Here is a 21,039-nt window from a genome sequence, read left to right as displayed (position 1 = left end):
ACTAAATTATTCATTATATAGGCTATATATTTATTATGACTTTCAGCCATGCAATCATTTTCAAATGACCTCTATATTCACAATAGTTTGTTTGAAATACTATTGTTAAACTTATGGATATAGGTTTCAATACCCTACGTCCACATTAGTCCTACTGCACCCTCTAGCTGCGGTGTCTGTAATGCCTAATATTAGTAATATATATACTGTTAGTCTGTTAGCTTGTAGATCTGTTCTTGTCCAGGGCTTAAATAAGAATTATTTAAAGCTGCAATCCCTAAATTTGTCCTGCCCGAAATTCAAACCTGATTCTCAAACATCTTCCTGGGAGATCAAACATCTACCTACCGCTCCGCTAAGCCACACTTAACACCCCGATCGCCCAGGACGAAGTTCACCGTCCTTGCAATTAGTAACACCCAGCACCCAGGACGAAGTTTTATCAAAAAGACGGAGGTTATTGATATCAAAGCCGATCGCATCGCTCCACAGCCTTGGATCGCCTGTTGCGCAACATTCGATGTTGCGTAACAGTGAGACGTCATCATTCTAAGAAAAGATCATGTCTTAGACAGCCCACCGCGGTCCCGTTGCTAGTTGCGTTAGATTTAATCATACCTCCCGTTGTTGTTGATCGCCTCTAGAGTGTTTTGGCTAGATCTAGCTACTTCAGCCACATCCGGGATAACATCCGGTCCGTCGGTAAAAGTGCTCCGCTACTAGAAATCGCCGGGCGCTATATGATTTAATGGATTAAAGAACCCCGGGCAATCGGAGTGTTAACCAGGGCAGATACTGGGCTCATGAGCTTCAGGCAGTGCTACTTGGCAGCAGGATCACACCAGGATCTAACTCACTGTTTCCCAAACACTGGGTCGGGACCTGTTTGTGAGTGGCGGACACATTTTTATCTTTATTGTTTTCTTCCTAGTTCCTAGTTCCTGGTTTTTAATGATCATTATTTCAAAACATTTTCAAGAAACATTCCCAAAAAAGCAAAACATTTTGTGAATTAAAAACAAATGCAATGATAATGTTCAGTAATTTCATGAAGAAATAAAAGAAACGTCTAAGAAATTCCATAAATCAGAAAAACAAATGTTTAAGAAGTTGTGAAACTAGCCGATCTACAAGCCGATAACACGGCGTGGAGCGACGTATTGTGAGTTTGTAGATCTGCAGTTTTCACTAGTTCGGGTCCCGCCCGGGCAAATGTCTAATTTCTCTTTGGGGTCATGGGCTAAAAAGTTTGGGAACCACTAGTCTAAATAGGGTGACCACCAGGGACGTGCACACATAGAGATCAAAGGGGATAGCAATTAGCATATCATACAGATTGGTTTCTGTAACGAAGGCTTTCACTTAGAGCAGGGGTTCTCAACCCGTGGGTCGCGACCCCTCGGGGGGTCGCCAAATTATTTTAGGGGGTCCCCAAATAAAAAAAATTAAAAAAAAAGTTAAAAAAAAACAAAAAAAAACACGATTTTTCAAAAATAGCAGACCTACAAGCTCGTAGCGCGCCACTCGGTGGCGCGCTATGAGCTTGTAGATCTGCTATTTTTGAATAGCTAAATTATAACAATGCTTAAAACACCAAAAGGGGTTCCCGCCCAAAATGGTTTAAGGTTAATGTAGCAGTCAATTTATATTGGGGGTCGGGAGGGGGCGGGGCGGGGGTCCCGAGATATTGCCAAAGCATTTCCGGGGGTCCCCGGCCAAAAACGTTGAGAACCCCTGACTTAGAGCTCCATATATGGGGACAACCTATAGCCCCATGTATGGAGACAACGGCGATACCCAGCGCTGACATCAGACTAATCTAGAAACCTAATTTATGGGTATACACGTGTGGCATCGTCATGGCGATACGTGCTCAGTTGGCTGGCATCGTCATCATGAACCATATAAAAGAAGAATCAGAAAGGGTTTATTGAGCAGTTTATAGCAACTAACTACTCTTAGTCTTGACACGAGTCCTGAGCACGAGACAGGATATTTGGCTGTGCAACCCAGATAGCAGCACTATAAAGTTTCGGCATCTCGGTTAAGTTGGGATCAGACACCACTGCAGCGGGCTCTAACGAGACAACCAGCACTGGTTCAAGATATTTTGTAGTTTCAAAATATCATTTTGTTCATTAAAAAGAAGCTCTGGATTGTTCAGGTGGTGCTGTTGTATTTTGAAACTTCCTGTACGCTACTATGGATATTAATAAAGTGGTAGCTTAAAAACTGGTCAGTGTGTGTGTGTGTGTGTGTGTGTGTGTGTGTGTGTGTGTGTGTGTGAGCGTGCGTACGTGCGTGCGTGCGGGGACGGGGTCAACACATATTTATGAGCACAGAGACACAGCAGGTGTTTTACTGCTTTGTCACGCCTGATCCGTTCACATGGAGGTCACTGTGCGCTTGTTTCCTTTCCTCAGCCTTGGGTTTTGTTCTTTCTCTGAAATTAATGAATAAATAAACACATAAGGGAGGCATTATACATCATGAAAGCCATACTGGACTTTTATTTGTTGATTTTCCTCCTCTGCGTTTAACACAATTCAACCCCAAACAACCCCAATGTAGAACAATGTAATTTCACCCATAACGACATGCCCAACAAAAGTGGTTGAGTAACACAATGTTGTGGCCTGGATGGATTCCTGGCTTTTTAACTAATAGGTCACAAAGACGGAGGTTTACTTTATATTATATCTCTGCTGTCGGGAAGAAAACACCTAACTCAAAAATGTAAATTTTTCAGAAAATGAAAAATGTAATGTATTTATGCATTGCATAAAGTATTACAATAATAATATCACAAAGTAAGTTAACACGTTATTTTACACTGGTTTGTGTGTGCAACTTGTTTGCCAAGATGGGTGTCTTTGTCTACTGCAAACCAAATGCACCTAAATAAAGTAACCTGAACCTGAAGCATGAGTGAGTGTTCCTCTCATGTTTGTCATCTGATCCTAAAGCGCTTGCTGATTAAGGCCTGTCTTCACCCCACTGTGTGGATGAAGTTATGTGCACGGTGCATGCCACTGACCTGTGGGCCTGTTGAGGGCCAGTGAGGGCCGCCCGGTGAACTGCGCGTGGTTTGGGGGGGGCCTGCAGCTGAGGCAGGGGGACGGAGGACTGGAACTTGGACACTTCACGCTGCCACTCCTCGTCAAAGGTCTGTGCTTCAGCTGGAAGAGAGGTCAGGGGTCAGGAGGATCGTGTCGGGGGGGGAGTCGACTTTACGGCAACACAACCGTGGGAAATGGGTCCTTGTTTTGCGCGGCGTAGGAATGATATGGATATGTGTTACATAATTAACGACGTGAGGTTTGGAAACCCTGGCCTCAAACCATATGGGCAGTGAGGTGAGCTTGAAAGTGTGAGAACTACTGATTTAGAAGGCATTTGTAGAAGTCCTAAAGCTGCTATAAGCAATAATATGTCAACATTTGAATGACCTTTTTATTTTTTTGGTATCCAGCAATGGGTAGAACGCTCCCAAAAATAATTTTGTCTCTGTGTCACATCTAGGGGCCGCAATCTGCATTCAAAGATGTTCCTATAAGCTTTGTCATTGGTCGAAAAAAACCCGGTCGCAGTGACTAACCAATCAGGAAGCAGACAGGCAAATCGACCAATGACAAAGCTTCTAGGAAAATCTTTGAATGCAGATTGCGGCCCATAGATGTGTCACAGAGACTAAATATTTTTTGCTGGCTGTCTGAATACCAAAAAAATAAAAAGGTAATTAAAATTGACATATTATTGCATAGCAGCTTTAATGGGTTAACAATTTAGGCATTTAGCAGACACTTAATCCAGAGCGATTTACAGTATGCAAGAATAACACAATGGTCATCAAGGATCATAAGCAAGCTAAGAGCCCAACATCCTTCCAACGGAGTTAGACGGATTAACTGTTTTTAAACTGTGTTTTGTAATGAACATACATTCATCCAGATTCTGGAAGTCCTGGTTGAGCTCCTTCTCTCCTGTTTTCTTGTTCTCCTTCCTCTCCACCACGTGGCCCCTGTCCTGGATGTGATGGCCGATGGCCATCTTCTCCAGCCCGCTCTCAGAGTCCCTCTGAGCCTCCCGCGTCTCCTTGATCTGGACGAGCCATCAGAAAACGGCCAACGAAAGGAAACAGATGTTCAGTCACTCAAAGTGACCCTCGACACACAGCAAGCCACTTTGAAGTGTGCTGTTATATCATGTCGCATGCACACTCTGAGCTGTGATATCAATGTCTGGTCATGACTATTCTCGCGTAGCCAGACAACTATTCCACAATCTCCGAATAGTCTGGAACTACACTTCCCGAAATCCGAGCAAAGAAGCTGGCATTTCCGCTCACGGAAATATATTTTAAAATATCTTTACATTTATGTATTTTAATATCCATTGTGTAAGCAGCAAGATATATACTTATGGATGAATTGTTGTGTGTCGTGTGTGTGTCGGCCGGGCGGTCAGTCAGTCAGAGTGAAGTGAGTGAAATAGGCTCAATATGTTCTCCTGACCGTTTCCGTTTGTTCACCGTTGAAGTTTTTTGCCTTCCCTTTCATTTATCTAAGTTTCAGGCATTTCTGGACCTTATTATTTGGTGTTAATAAAATCACCTTAACAGCAGGACATTTTCTGGTTTTGTTTGGAGTTGGAAACACGTCACACCATTCCTGCCGAAAGCTCAGCCTCTCACTACTTTTAAATGGTTTGAATATTGGGAAGAAGTAGTCGCTCCAGTAGAGAGTGTACAGTACATACCCCTCCAGGGGCCCGGCGTGTCTGCGACGAGGACTGGAACACCTTCGGAGGCCCGTTTCCAACCTTGGAGTAGGTCGTTACTGACGACGAGCTGAACGAATGAGCGTTTGAGTCTGTAGGTGCGTTTTCCTGGAGGACAAACGCACGCACAAGCGCACACACACACACGCACACGCACACACACACTTAAGTTACGACAGCACGCCCATCATGATTTCCACGAGTGCAGCAGTCTTTCAGACAGAGGGTAAATTACTGGCCTATTAAAGATACTCACAAAGTTTCTGTTCATGTCTCCCATCTTGCTCTGCATGTTGAACCTCATGTTGTCTATCATGCTGAAGGGATTCATCATGCCCGTGCCCTGGAAAAAGATGATGAGTTTTTAAAAAAAGATGCTATCATGATATTTTACTCTAGTATTGTGATTGATAACGATATCAATCACAAATACCACTATAGCACGTACACACACACACACACACACACACACACACACACACACACACACACACACACACACACACACACACACACACACACACACACACACACACACACACACACACACACACACACACACACACACAAAACCCAGGGGGTCACGCTGTGGTCATATAGAGTCAAACGAGTGAGAGAAGTGTGAAAGAAACAGCCACAGAAAGGCTGGAATTGTCACCGCGCCACCTGGTCACTATAGGCACCAACACCAGGTCACACAAATAACTCTATGTAAACAAACACATGTGTCAGGTCGCGGCACAAATGCATTCATTCACGCTAAATGTTACTGCACGGAGCACATGGAAAAACATTCACATCAACAGACACGGCGTTCACGCAAGCAAGACACACATGTGCCTCGACCGCCAGTCAACTTAAACAGAATTTAATGTCCTATATAGTATCAGCTGCTGAGACAGTTGGCTGCATAGTTGCATGTGACAGTGTGACTTTGTCATTAAACATTAAACCATGATAAGCTGCCAACTATCTATGGAGGTATCTAGTGTAGGCATTTACAGTCCACACATGCCTTCAGAGAGATACTGCACCTTCACTGACAGTCTAGACAGTGAATTTCAGACGGTGTCTTCTAAGTCATGTTCCAATGTACGTTAACTATATTAACACTATATTAGTTAACAATCTGTGAAGAAAAAAAACTGGTCAATGGATGAAATAATAATGAAGTTAAATGGAGGAACTGATGACGACAGAGTAACGTCTGTTCAACTGACCACTGACTGACCGCCAACACTGCTGCCAACTGGAGACAGAGACTGACTCATCCCCCAAGGAACATTACAGTAAAACTCCTTTTTCATGTCAAGGACCCCCAAAATGATACTCATTAGCCTGCGGACGCCCATTTGAAAATATATGCCAAGGACCCCCATAAGAGAAGATTTGTACGTCTCTTCCAGTGATTTTCACTGATTTTCATTTCAGGGGCCCCTGAAATGAAAGTGTAAAAAAAAAGTAAATTTAAGTGAGTGTACAAATCGAACCAAATGGATCCGGTTCTATTTGTACACTCTCTGAGTTACAGACCCATAAGGGTCAATTTGGTTCCTAATTATCATTTAGCTGGGGACCCCCAGGATCTCTCTCAAGGATCCCAAGGGGTCCCCGGACCCCACTTTGGGAACCACCGGCGTAGCATTATTGTGACGGTAAGGTCACATTTACTATGAAAACCTGCATCTCCCGTCCGTCCATTAGTTAGTATTTAGTCACCCACGCCTCCCTATATGGTCACACCCCCATATATGGTCATGCCTCATGACATCTCGTGACATCACGTGACATCATGGAGACACTTAGATCTCCATATCTGCATATATGGAGCCGGCCAGCATTTGACCTCAAACCTCAAACCTCAAACCTTAGATCTCCATATATGGAGCTGACCTGTTCTGACATTCCATATGTTGATCTGACCTCATCAAACCCTGTACACTCAAGACACGCTCCATATATGGCCAGTACAGAATTAATTCCATATGTTGATCTGACCCCCCCCGTGCCAAAGCGGCAGCGCTCGCCCAGCAGTCTGCCATCTGCCATCACCGAGGCAGATGCCCGTCAGGGCGAGGTCGCTTCTCGCCCTCAGGGCGTCTTACTGCTGGTAGGCTACTTTATTAAACGGCTTGGTCGAATGCTTGATTCTGAATGGTCAACCACTGAATTCAACAGTTTGTTCATTTGGAATATTGACAATATTGACGCTGTCTAATCAAAGACCCAGGAGGAGCACCTGGCTCCAATCAATCTGCGTCACTTGGTTTTGTGCCGTATCCAACATGGCAGCCATGTAAACAAACACAAACACGTCAATTACAGCTTGGTTACAAGAATGCCTTTGAAAACATTTGAAGCTAGAAATAGAGAGTAGAGTAACCGGATATCGATTCTATTTTATCAACACTTCCCGTTGTTTTCCCGAGGCAACCGCGTCGCACTGGACACAATCCTTTGTTTTGTTACTTTAGGGTAAATGTATTAATTGTATTTATTAAGTAGCCGTGTAATAAGAGGGACAATCAATGGGGAACAGGTCATTATTGAGAACTAAAGCCCTTCATCGTCATTCGACTACTACATTTATTTCTCAATGATGACCCGCTTGCTAACTGTATACGCCTATATGCGCAACAAAAACGCATAGGTCCCGTTCACTTGCATTCTATGTGAGTGAAGGGGTGGAGCTTCCTAGAAAAATCCGGTACAGGCTTTAGTTCCGACATACTATTGATCCGAAACCTCAATCCCTAACCTAACCATGACCGCAAGCACGGGAGCAGCGCATGTCGGACCATCGCATTTTCGCATCGCATGTCCCCGCGCTTCGGACCTTTGGTGTGTCAGATCTGCGTGTGCACTGTGCACCCCAGCAAAATCATATCACGTGCTGTCACTTGTTTTTTCCATTTTATTTTTTGTGGGACATTTTTAAGCCTTTATTTGACAGTGATAGTGAGAGAGAGAAGAAATGAGAAAAGAGAGTATAGGTGAGTGTCATTTAGTACACCACTTGGAGCTCACATCACCAGTCGCCCCACAGTTGACACCTTGGCATGTATTCGGTCGCTCACCTGCCGTCACATATGTGTGACCGTACCCTTAAACTCAAGTTATACTATATTTGCAGACAAGAGACACAGCTGTGTAAGTATTAGCACATTAATACAGATACTCATACAATTACTTATCAGACACTCTTATCCAGAGCGACCTCAGAGTGAGTATTATTTTTTTTTTTAAATAGTCACATAAATAGAGTGAAAATAGAACGATGAATGCCTCACAGAAACTAGGATTCTACACTCGCACACAGCACAGTCCCCTAACAAATTCACCAGTCACGTCGTACACTGTTTGCACATGTTGTTCTGTCAGTGCGCCGTTCCTTTCTCCTCAAGGCCCTTGTTCTTAGGTCGTCTTACACGGCTCAGTAAAGCCCTTGACACACTTCCCCAGAACTGTGTCGGCCCTCAGCCTTGAACTTAGAGGAATAGCGGGATGAGAATGCTGTCCTTCAGTCAGAGCCTCCGTTCGCCTGAACGAACCCCCCAGGGGTGTTTACGACCTCGAAGCCCTGGGATAAGCATGTCACTATAGCCGCGGCTCTGTGTATGTAATGTGTGTGTGTGTGTGTGTGTGTGTGTGTGTGTGTGGGTGTGTGCGTGCGCGTGCATGCTTAGGGGGGTCAGGCATTGTGCATTGCCAAAGGTTAGTGAATGACTTGTGTTTGTAATTGGGTCACGTTGCCAGGGATTAGCGCAGGCTTAACGCTGAAGCCCAGCTTCATTCTAGGAAGACCGCGATGGGCCGGACCGTACGGCCCGGACAGGACGGGCCAGGGACCCGACATGTTGAGAGGTGGAGGGGGTGGGGGGGGGGCATTGAAAGTCCAAAGATGCTCGCTCAGCAATTTGAAAAGGTCACGCTGATGTAAAACGCTCGCCGCATGGCGTTCCGTATAACATATGAAGCCTCGTGGCCAATTATATCTCCGGGAGGCATCTATCAACTAATAAATGCCGCTTACATTTCTGCCTGCGGTATTTTTAGCGTGCCGTGGGCGGGAGGGCCAAGCCGAGGAGAGCGCAAAATATGGAGCGTGGACTCACTGGTCTTTCGAACGCATTATTTTAGGCTACTGCAGCTTTGTTCTCTCTCTCTCTCTCTCTCTCTCTCTCTCTCATATCACTTGTTTTTCCCCTCGTTGGGGTACTGACACTGCCTTTGCCTTTAACGGAGGGGATAATAACTCCCACCACAAGGGGGGCGTGGAGGTTTTGGTTTCTAGGAATTGGGATCGTCACGAGGGAGATAGCGGCTCACTGCTGAGGAATGAGCTAAAAGCCATCAGAGAGATAGAGGGATGATCGCTACGAGCTAGTGTAGTTAGGTGTAATGATGGTTAGAGCTGAGTTTGGTTCTCAAAATAAAGTGGCAGCACTAGCACAGTTGTAACGAGAGAGAGAGGGGATGAATAAAGAAAAAAAGATAATAGATAATAATTAAAAAATAACAAACTCAATCACTTGAATGAATCCGGAGACCAGGACATCAGGTAAAAGTCCTGATGAAGAAGATCTGAAGTGCAGGGGTGTAGTGGGGGAGCGGCATCCCCCCACTTCTCTCACGCCTAAAATTATTTTTGGGCAAAATGTTTATTTTTTCTTGTCATTTACTTTTATGGATATGATTAAGCATTGTAAACCTGATTCTACATTTAAAACCGTTTCTAAATAGGCTATACTGTACATGTCTGCACATTTTATAGTCATGTCTGCGTGCGTTGCGCACGTGCGTGCACACATGCACGCGCACATGTCTTTTGGGGTGTCCCCCCACTTCTAAAAGTAGCACTACAACACTGCTGAAGTGTTCACAAATGCTGACAGCAATACATGAATACATAATGCAGACTTTGCAGAGCTTTCTTATTATTGTTGTTTGTCCTTCCCCATGTGGGCATTACATGGATGTGAGAGTGGAGCACTATCCTTTTCAGGGATGCATACATAATGCTGCTGCTGTTACGCCGAAGTTCCACTGCAGCCATCGGGCGTCGCGTTGCATTGCTGAGTTGCATTGCGCTGAGTTGCATTGCTGAGTTGCATTGCACTGAGTTGCACTGCGCTGAGTTGCATTTGCACCGGTTCCTTTTTTGATGCCGTCCGAATGCAACGCAACGCAACACAGTTGGTGGAGCTTTGGCGTTATGAAGCTTCCTTAGGTGTCTTTATATTTTAGGACATTTGTGGGAATAGTATAAAAAGCGCCTCGCATATTGAGTCCAATGGGCTCTGCTTTATTATCCCACGTCTCGTTTGAAGCTGGGGAAAGTGTGTGAGTGAGTGTGTGTGTGTGTGTGTGTGTGTGTGTGTGTGTGTGTGTGTGTGTGTGTGTGTGTGTGTGTGTGTGTGTGTGTGTGTGTGCGCGCGCATGCTCGTGTCTCTGCTACGTTCAGCAAGTGAGTATAAATCAACAGTCCTCCTGGTCGTTATCGTTTGATTCGTTTCACCGCTAGCGGTAAAGGTTCTCAGAAGTTTGGCCAAATTCGCAGCCAAGGACGGCATTTGGAAAGCTGATGTTACATGGGGACAGGGTCACAGGGACACTTCCAGTCACAGTCAAAGCATCAACCTGTCCCCATCGATGATGCTGCCAGCCAGTCGCTAACTAGCATGGGGTCCACCTATGCTTTCTATGGCATAGGCAGCTCCCGGCAGGATCCGCCGGGAGAATCTAGACGCAGCTGCGCGACAGAGAGAGAGAGGAGTGTGTTTGTGTACGTGTGTCAATTTAACAAAGGTGCAGACGATCAGAAATCAGCAGAGAGTGATCGACGTTTGCGCTACTCTATGCCGAATTGAAGTGGACTCGGTCCCAGACTTTTTTCTTTCTCCCTGTAAATAAAAACGTCTGGGTTTCCGAGGCTAGTCGCTAACTAAACCAGTAGAGCCCGATACATACTCGTGTCACCGTATGACGAAAATAGCCGATGTGTCGCAACACGTCATATCGTGACTCTTTATGCAGAATGTCTCGTTTCAAGTTTTCATATGTATAAAAAACGTTTGAAAGTAGCAGATCTACAAGCTTGTAGATCAGCTATTTTCAAATGGCCGAAATGTGTATATAGAGCTGAAGTGGTTAATAATAATAAAAATCTACAAAGTAACTATAGTAACTGCATTTGTCAAATAAATGTAGTGGAGCAAAAGTACAATATTTGGCTCCGAGATGTAGTGGAGTAGAAGTAAATCTGGAAATTGAAATACTCCAGTAAAGTACAAATACCTCAACATTTTACTTAAGTGCAGTACTTGAGTACATGTACCTAGTTACTTTACACCACTGCACGTTGTCAGCTCATAGATGGGACACACGTTTCAATTTTCCACTTCCTAAAAAGTAGCTGTTTTGGACATACTGTAGCCTATAGGCTTCTTGCCCAACAGTGACGATTTGAACAACAGTTTGTGGATCGTGTCTCTCTTGTCCGTCCTCTTGAGAGACTATACCGGATCGCTGCACCATGAACCCGTGTGACTAATGGAGGAGGGCGACCCAACGCGACACCTCAGACGTCTGAAAGCAGATCCGGGGAGAGAGAGAGAGAGAGAGTGTGTCACTGCGAGACACTGAAATAGGCCTGATGTGTTTTAGCAACAACACATTTCACAGTTAGCACAGACACCACAAGTCTAGCTCTGTGCATTGTGCAACCCTCCTCCCAGTCCAAGTCTAGCTCTGTGCAACCCTCCTCCCAGTCCAAGACAGTATACTACTCACCACGCTAAGAATATAAACAATATCATCTGAAACCACATCTCAGCCTCTATTTATAAACTAGTTAGATGGATGTCCAGAAATGTGATAAGGCCTAGGGCTATTTGTGGGGATTTTCGCCTCAAGCGGCATGGCGAAAACCAATGCGTAATAGCTCCACGGCTGTAGTGCTATACGTCCACACGAGCAGCGACAAAGCGACAGGCTTGTCAAAGTCATTTTCAATTAAAAAAGCCAGCGACATGAAGCTGCAACGTGATGCTACTGAGAAGCTACAAACTGAAATCTGTATTTGTAAACAGGTATTAACCTTAACCTATAGTCCGCCCACCAACTCAGGCGAGGCGATCAGTGATGTGTGAGGAGGCCATCGGCTGCCAAATATCGCTCACGTGTGCCTCACAACTTAAGCCTCGGCTATATTCACTACTTTAGAGCGATTTTGAATCTGAATGGAAGTGGTTATACTTCCGTCTCTGGGTTTTATAAATATTGAAACAATAAAAAGGATTAACTGGTGACCAAATGATAACTACCCTGGATCCATTGGAACACCTGTAGGTTCTTTTTCCCAATTACTGTTAAGCAAACTTTTTTTTCTTCATGGGCCACAATGTTTCCGCCCGACAGGGTCAATATCCAATGCCCAGCTAAACCGAACATTTTCAGTGTGTGTGGGTGTGTGTGCGTGCGACGTGCGTGTGTTGTATGTGTGTGCATGTAACTTGATGCATGTCTGCGTAATATATATATTTGGACTATATGAAACATGTGTTTGGTGTGTGCATAAGTGTGTGTGTGTGTGTGTGTGGGGGGGGGGGGGGGCACATTAGTGGGTGCATAATGTGCTTGCATATTCTCAAGTGTGTGTGTGTGTGTGTGTGTGTGTGTGTGTGTGTGTGTGATATTGGAGAGCAGCATGGGGGTGAGCTGTCTGTCATATAGTAGCTCATCTCAACACTGTGCCAAACAGATGGAGCTGCAGACACCAGCAAGCACAAAACAACATCCATGACGTACGCACGCACGCACACACACATGCACACGCATGCACATGCACGCAAGCATGCACGCTGAGGAATAATTTATGCGATTGCTTATATCTAACATCACTTATGATACTTATATAATACATGTGCTATTCGGTGGCTGTGGGGGCCTTGGATGTCTCCACTGTGGGGGCCTTGGATGTCTCCACTGTGGCCTAGTCAGTGGCTGTGGGGGCCTTGGATGTCTCCACTGTGGCCTAGTCAGTGGCAGTTGTTTGTGTTATAGCGGTTTTTGTTATGGTTTACTTTGTCCTTGGACTGGAGCAGCTACAGTATAAGTGTGATTCTGCCCTGTGCTCTGGGCAGAACTAACTTCAGTGTTATTGTACTGAGAATATTGTCTTGACTCCTATATATTGCCTCATCGATTATTGATTGATCCAGAATTTCCACGACAACGCACACATGTTAGTTGTGAAGTGAACTGCATGCTGTCGGGCGGAATCCCTCTGTACACAGACTTTTTAACACAGCAGCACGACTTTGGCAACGACCACAGCTGAGAACCAACACAATGCTGTTAAGTGTGTGTGTGTATGTGTGCGTGTGCGTGTGTGTGTGTGTGTGTGTGTGTTTGTGCGTGTATGAGCGCGAGTCCGGGGACAGGGATCAGGTTCGGTGGATTAAGCTCAGTGGTTTGTTGTGCTGATCCATTGGCAGCCTTACACCGTGTCTTTTAGAGGACAGCATTCTGCTTGTGGTTTGTGACTACCCCGGGTTTATAGCAGTCTAGAGTCCCAGTGGTTTATAGCAGTCTAGAGTCCCAGGTGTTTCAGAGATCTCTGTCCAATGAAGAGCCCTCTCTCCCAAACCACAAACCTTGTGCTCCTACTGTAGACCCTGTGGTGTTTCCTTCTCACACCGAAACACCGTCTTCGATCATCTCAAAGTGACATACAGTACAAGGCTTGTCCTGTGTGTGTACTGTGGACTATACACGACTACATCAGGTAGATACCCCCGGAACAGAAACGATACCTGCTGCCGTTTAAATCCTCAAATAAAATGATATACTGTGCACTCTGTGCACATCAAAAAGCAAGTGATTAGAAAACAAACTGTGATAGGTCTTCTTTTATATGCCTGAACCGATTATATGACACAGGTCTCAATGGTTCATAAATAATGTTTGTGCTGGTCAAGCTTGCTCCATTTACTGCTTTGTATTCATGTAACTTCCGGTGCGATATTTGGCTCCCATGAAAGTGTCATGGCGCAGCACAGTCACGTGACCATGTGTCACTTCCTTCTCTAATCTTCCTTGCCTCTGCCCAGTGTCCATTTAAGGAGCTGGCCTGTTCTGACTTCTGCATAGACTCCATATTTGGGCATGCCTGACAAAGAACTCCATATATGGGCATAAAAGGGACACAGACATAATATCTGGGTGGGGCATGCATTTCCAACTTGCATCGTTCCAAGTAGGCCAGTGCCCAACAGGCACCGCTGTAGAGGCTCCAACGGCACCTCTCTAGTATATTTAAATGATATATATATATTAGGGGCATGTCAGGTGGTCTATACCTGCACAGCCTCTGTGATCTACTGGTAGATCCTGAACTACTTTTTGGGCACACCTGCACTACATTATAGTGTATAGTCCTTATGAGAAGGCCCACTGATTAAATGCATTCCAAGTCCAAGAAGAAGATTTCTGTGCCTGGACAAGTGATGGGAAATGTACTTGTCCGAAGGACAAGTGAATGGGAAATGTACTTGTCCAAAGGACAAGTGAATGGGAAATGTACTTGTCCGAAGGACAAGTGGCTCAAAGAGTGAATGTCAAGCTCTGCCTTCTCTAATGAAGGGCTCTCCCTCCCAGTCCCTCTCACGGACCACTTAGCTCACCCTCACAGATCCAGTTCAGGGGCTGGGTTAGACACTTTCACCAAGCGTTACCTAACACCTCAGATCCTTTCAGCCTGAATTAGTCAATGACATGATGGCTATAATAAAGACAGAGAGAGAGAGAGGCAGGCCATGAGCCAGGCCGGGTACTGATGAGAGGCATTATCAACAGAGAGAGAGAGGCAGGCCATGAGCCAGGCCGGGTACTGATGAGAGGCATTATCAACAGAGAGAGAGAGGCAGGCCATGAGCCAGGCCGGGTACTGATGAGAGGCATTATCAACAGAGAGAGAGAGAGGCAGGCCATGAGCCAGGAGGGTACTGATGAGAGGCATTATCAACAGAGAGAGAGAGAGGCAGGCCATGAGCCAGGAGGGTACTGATGAGAGGCATTATCAACAGAGAGAGAGAGGCGGGCCATGAGCCAGGAGGGTACTGATGAGAGGCATTATCAACAGAGAGAGAGAGGCGGGCCATGAGCCAGGAGGGTACTGATGAGAGGCATTATCAACAGAGAGAGAGAGAGGCAGGCCATGAGCCAGGAGGTACTGATGAGAGGCATTATCAAGGATAAACATGCAGGTCATCACGAGGTAAGGGGATTAAGGGGAGTGGGACATGTGGGACGACATTTTGAAACGGGCCAGGACAGATGACCCACCAGCTGGGGCAGGATCTGGAGAGGTGTGTGTGCGTGCGTGCGTGCGTGCGTGCGTGCGTGCGTGCGTGCGTGCGTGCGTGCGTGCGTGCGTGCGTGCGTGCGTTGTAGCATTGACAGTGTACCACTGTACTGTAATACTGGGAACACTGAGGCAATTGTAGGAAGATTAAAAATAGCCTAAGAGTAAATATCTTGCAGTTGGTGGGGAGGCCGCAATGAAACAAGTAGTACATATCACAATTGGATTTTCTACAAGCATATATGTGCTATAGTAAACGAAGATCAAAGGAGGTCAAGGAGGTCAAGGAGATCAAAGAAGCGCTGAACTCAAAAGAACATATCGTTGCTGTCGGGAGGAAACCACATGCATAAATCTTTACGTCTGTGTGTTGCTTAAAAAATATTGAACCAATGAAAAGTAGTAAAAAGCTTCGTACAAAACCTCTTAACACCATTGGACCCTCAAACTGTCTGCTAAAGCAGCTAACTCCACCACATCTCCCCCTCTCATGCAAGTAATTGACAACATATAAAGTTACAACACCAACTTTGATGAGGCAGTATTGCTTTGTTTTCAAAATATAAGGTTTTGAATAATTTATATTTAAAATTTTCCGAAAAATTAACATGTTGGAGTTAGTTGGTTTCTTCCCGACAGCAGAGATATATGAAAGGCAGAAAAAGAGTTTGCACACTGCAGCTCCCTTCAATGACTTTATTGTGGTGTCCACAAGAACACGTGTTGTTGTTTGGAGCAACAATGCATGTCTTCAGATTGTGTGTCTTGTGTGTCTGAAGAAGAGCATTGTGTTGCTCCAAACGTCACTTGTTCTTGTGGATGAACAATGAAGACATAGAAGGGAGGGGCTACGGCACTATTCCCACGTGAAGCAGTGGTCATTTGACCTGAATCAACATTTCTCTTTTTACTTGATACTAGACAGATAAACATGACAACTAGACCAACTGGATGTGATGTTATACTTTCACAGGAGCTCAGCTCTGAGCACAACAGCTGGATGCCCCATATGGGGCCCATTGGTGTGAGTGTGAGAGAGAGGTCTACAGTGACAGAAGAAGTAGGCCTACTTACTTTTTTGTTGTACTTTTTACTTAACAACCCCAGTGTTGCATTGGTTATTGCATGCGGTACCACGTCCCCCCCAAAGACCTTTCAGGAGCACACGATACAGTCGCGCAAACTTGTCCTAATATAAATCAAATGATTTGAAGCAAATGATGAAGAGTTGACAGCTTCCATTCATGCCACAGATTTCGGGAGGTGTCGTTCCAGACTCTATAGAGAGTATGCACATGCATGATTTTCCCATCAGGACACGCCCCTCTCACCTAGACTGAGTGGCAAAACATTGAGTTTCGTCTATCCGAAACGTTTGTCCATTGTTTCAAATATGAAATAAACTATTTGAACTGCAGTCTTGGTGTGTGCGACCCTCTACCCTCTACATTTTGATATGTTTTGAACGGGTAGCGCACCTATAGTCAGAGCGCGGTGGTCATATGAAGAGAAATCATGACAACAAACACAATGTTTTGGCCGATCAAATAATTAGTAAGAAGAAAAACAAAACAAAAAGTGTTGTACCCTGCCTTTTTCTTCTTCTTTCTAATTATTTGATCTGCACAAAACATTGTGTTTATTGTCATGATTTGTCACGATCCGAGTTGGCTTTGTCCGCAGCGTAACCGTCTTTAAAATAATACTTTTTGAAAAGTCTGAGGAAAATGAACGGGAAATTATTTCCTGGGTCCTCGTAGGGGGCGGGACTGCGACGGTCTATACTGTAGCCTTCAGAGATGGTGGAATAGTTGTCTGGCTACACAAGACGTATGAAGAAGTAGGTCGGGTGTGGCTTATTGTCAGTATCAGCCGGTAACACGCAGGTGTCTGTCTCCGTTACAGTGCCCTTGAGTTGGCGGTGCCCGGGATCGAACCCATGAACATTGTGGGCCAAAGGCCCGCTCTACCAACTGAGCTGCCCAGACTCATGAGGTAGACTCAATAAAGGCTGAGTTGACCTGAGGCAGATGAATAAAGTGACCAAAACATTTAGTGCATTTTGCCTAAGGACAGTTCAGTTCAGTTCAGTAACTTGAGTAAATCTACTTAGTTACTTTCCACCACTACCAGTGTGTGCACTACCGTATGTGTGTCTTCATAAGAAAAGCACTGTGTCAGTGGAACAATGCTCTATAAATAGGTCCTCCTCAGAGCTCCATATAGACCGGTCCAGAGAGGCCAAGAGGGCTGCCCTGCTGCCAATACCTCGCTAAGAGGAGTTACACTTACGCTGCCAGTACGGTCGCTTGCCACTACGACCCCAGTAAACCCTCTCTCTCTATCTCTCTCTCTCTCTCTGTTGTCAGAAGGTTACAAGGAGAGTGTGGGCTGATCACAGGACTGTGTTAGGAATAAGGATAGATAGATAGATAGATAGATAGATAGATAGATAGATAGATAGATAGATAGATAGATAGATAGATAGATAGATAGATAGATAGATAGATAGATAGATAGATAGATAGATAGATAGATAGATAGATAGATAGACCAACCGATGAAGATTATGATATTGTTGGTGTCGGGCAGAAACCACTTATCTGACTCCTATACTCTAACCTTTTGTTTTTGTTTTTTGTTTTTTGTTTTCGTAAATGAATGCCCTACTTGTTCAAATTACAGCGTCACACGGCATCAAAAGCAGCAGATCTACAAACACAAGTACAATTAGCTTAGCTGGACTCCCAATTTTGTGCATGTCAGGTTTTCTAAATAACTTGGTATCTATAAGCTACTTTTGTCATACAATAATATGTCATACAACGAAATATGAAATAGAGCATTTATATATAAAAACTATAAATAAACGTATAAAGGTGAAATATGGAGATACAAGGTTTCTGCCAGACATGTATGTAGTATGTAGGTCAGTCAGTCCCAGGTCACATGTGTACACCAAAGTGACCAAACACATACCCATGATGACAGACACATATAACGTCTCTCTCTCTCTCTCTCTCTCTCTCTCACTCTCTCTCTCCAATTCAATTTGCATGCACGCACGCACGCACGCACGCACGCACGCACGCACGCACCCATGCACGCACCCATGCACGCACCCATGCACGTACGCACGCACACACGCACGCAGGCACGCACGCACGCACGCACGCACACACACACCACTTTGAAGACTGCAGTCACAGGTCAACTATGACCTGCACACACACACACAGCAAGGTGGAGAACAGATTGGCTTGTCAGTGCAACACACAATGTGAACTGTGTGTGCGTGTGTGTGTGTGTGTGTGTGCGTGCGTGCGTGCTATCAGGCATTTTATACTATTTTATGTTCTTACCCTGTGCTCGTCCCTCTGTGTCAGAGCTGAGCTGGACTGTTGTGCCGGTGCTGGGCGCGCGCCATGGTGCCCGTGCCTTCCGTCCGTCAGGCTGGGCATCATGAAATGCCCGCCGAACGGTTCCGAGAAGCTTCGCATCATGTGCCGCACATGCTCATTGTGAGCTCGGAAGGGATCGCCCCTGCAGCAGAGGAAGAGAGAGAGAGAACGGTCAACATGTCTGTTTAGGATGATGATGATGATCGCAACAAACAACCAAATATATGGCTTAATGGTTGACACACGTGTGTCTTATAAAGACTTCTCTACAAGCTGAAATAAACCGTATGAGGGACACAGACCATTCAATATGAACCACATTGAATGAGCCACAGGCAGGAAGGACAACTAAAATATTCTCTGAAAAACTGTGTATTTATCTACAAAGCTACTGTACTAGTCTTAACTACATTTGGACAAGTTGTGCTACTACTTCAACTCAGTCCTCAACTCCTCATGTAAACAGAAATGCATTTTAAGTATGACCTTGTAGGTATCCTGTAACTGCGTCTGTAGCCTACAAACCAGGTAGTATTACAAAGGTCAACTTCAAATGTCTACTTTACTTTCACTATCACTAGTGTACGCACATGCATCACCTTACCCCTGAGACACGCCCCCCCTCATCTATACTGAGTGGCAAAACATTGAGCAGCATATGGAGTTTAGTTTGGAAGCACTCGTTGGAAATCACTCCATGGTCCTGCGTAGTGCATACCACCTGTTTCTAAATCGCACATAACGTGGGAGGCAGCGGGATGTTTCGTTATTGAAAACAAGCGCTTCAAAATCAAAACTCAACAAAAATAATCTACCTGCACAGAATTTCTTGAGAGAAAGTATAGCTCATAGAAATACGATAATTCAAGATTTCTGTACAGCTGCAATGCTGCTGAGTTTAACATTGTTTAATATATACATTCAGATTTTTATAGGAGTTTTCTGTTTGGATGTACAGTATGTATGGGTTGTCAAGGCCAGGAAGTAGTTCTTTGCCACTCAGTAGGTGTTCCCGCATAAGTTCCGAGTACGATGATGTCACGCACACAGTCTCTATTACAGTACTATAGCCTACTGGCTATGATCCAATTTATTTGTATAGCCTAGTGGTGGTTCTCAAAGTGGGTTCCGTTGACCCCCAGGGGTCCTTGAGGGAGGTCCAGGGCCCAGGGGGTCCCCAGATAAATTATAGTTAGGAACCAAATGAACCCGTTCCATTTGTACACTCTCAGAGTTAAATTAACATTGATTTTACATGGGGTCCCAGAGATAAAAATAGCATTAAATGGGGTTCAATGCATGTCAAACTGGGTAAAATGGATGTTAAAATGGGTGAAAATCACTGCTAGAACCGGAAAAATCTTCTCGTATGGGGGTCCTTCATGGCAAATCTTTTCAAAAGGGGGTCCACGAGCTAATAAGTGTAATTTTGAGGGGTCCTTAACAAAGTTTGAGAATCACTGGTAACTTAGTAAGCCTACCCATTACAAGCAGATGTATGAGGATCAGTAGGCTATATATTGTAGATTCCATTGGAGAATACTGTATAGGCTTTATTATATTATTTTATATCACAAGATCCTATAGAAGGATACATTTTCTTACTAGACATTATCAATGTATGCAGACAGAGCAGAACTGGTTAAGGATGTCTGTAATAGAATGAATCTAGGTTATCAGTGAAATTAAGTCTATATTCGTATTGGTAGGCTACTAATTACTTCATCTCAGTACAATATATGGTCTTATCATAATAAATAAAGTAAGAGGCAGGCAGTCTTATATACTCACGAGAAGAAGGGCTCCTCGTCAAAGTCTCTGAGAACACTGTTGAACATATTTCCAGTGGAGTGAAGTGGGTTTCACAAAGAAGCAGGATGATGAAACGGACCAAGCCAAGCCCTCAGTACGGTCGGTCACAGCAGGATGGAACGGACCAAGCCAAGCCCTCAGTACGGTCGGTCACAGCAGCAGGTGCAGCAGTGAAGTGAAGTGTCCAGTCTTAGCTTCCAGAAACACAACTCTCTCTCACACACACACACACACACACACACACTGCTCTGCTGCTGCAAGTGCACTGACAGCAAGAGGCATACTTCTTCGTCGCAGGACTGGATCTAACCCAGGAACCATGTGACCCCCGAACACCGGCACCTGATTGGACAGTTATTCACAGCCTTCTTTGAACAGGTTCTGTCAGCATGCAGCAAGTGTTTATGTGTGGCTGCCATGACAACGAACGGTCACCACCAGGAGGTACTCTGGGAACTCTAATGATAATAATGACAACCTTTCATGGACCTTTCATACATAAAATTGGCAAATAATTAAATGATAAAATAGTTATCAATTAAACAAACTAACAAACAATAGGCCTACTATTTAAGGTAAAACAAGTCAGAGTAAAATAAAATAAAAAATACAAAAATAAACAATATACATGGACATCTACAAAAGTCGTTTTTGGATTTTCTTATGCACTTTGTTATCAGT

At 44.7% G+C, this 21,039-nt stretch overlaps 1 protein-coding gene across 2 annotated transcripts; it reads right to left on the bottom strand.

Annotated features, from left to right (window-relative positions):
- Positions 1-712: 712 nt before the first annotated feature.
- On the bottom strand, positions 713-20,582 carry mlf1 (myeloid leukemia factor 1). 2 transcript variants are annotated; one of them, XM_079514257.1, is made up of 9 exons: positions 20,477-20,582; positions 20,338-20,427; positions 18,508-18,688; positions 5,036-5,122; positions 4,759-4,887; positions 3,942-4,101; positions 3,038-3,179; positions 1,733-2,443; positions 713-1,355 (listed from the first exon to the last, which is right to left on the bottom strand). In XM_079514257.1, the coding sequence occupies exons 2-8, from the start codon at positions 20,382-20,384 to the stop codon at positions 2,359-2,361; spliced, it is 831 nt and encodes a 276-aa protein (XP_079370383.1). In that variant the 5' UTR covers positions 20,385-20,427; positions 20,477-20,582; the 3' UTR covers positions 713-1,355; positions 1,733-2,358. The 2 variants fall into 2 exon arrangements, with proteins under 2 accessions (XP_079370383.1, XP_079370382.1); XM_079514256.1 differs by having other exon boundaries at positions 20,338-20,471; positions 20,518-20,565.
- Positions 20,583-21,039: the final 457 nt, after the last annotated feature.

This window comes from Electrona antarctica (genome assembly GCF_951216825.1).
Source record: "Electrona antarctica genome assembly, chromosome: 11".
Lineage (NCBI taxonomy): Eukaryota > Metazoa > Chordata > Actinopteri > Myctophiformes > Myctophidae > Electrona > Electrona antarctica.
This window is presented reverse-complemented; position numbering and strand designations above follow the sequence as displayed.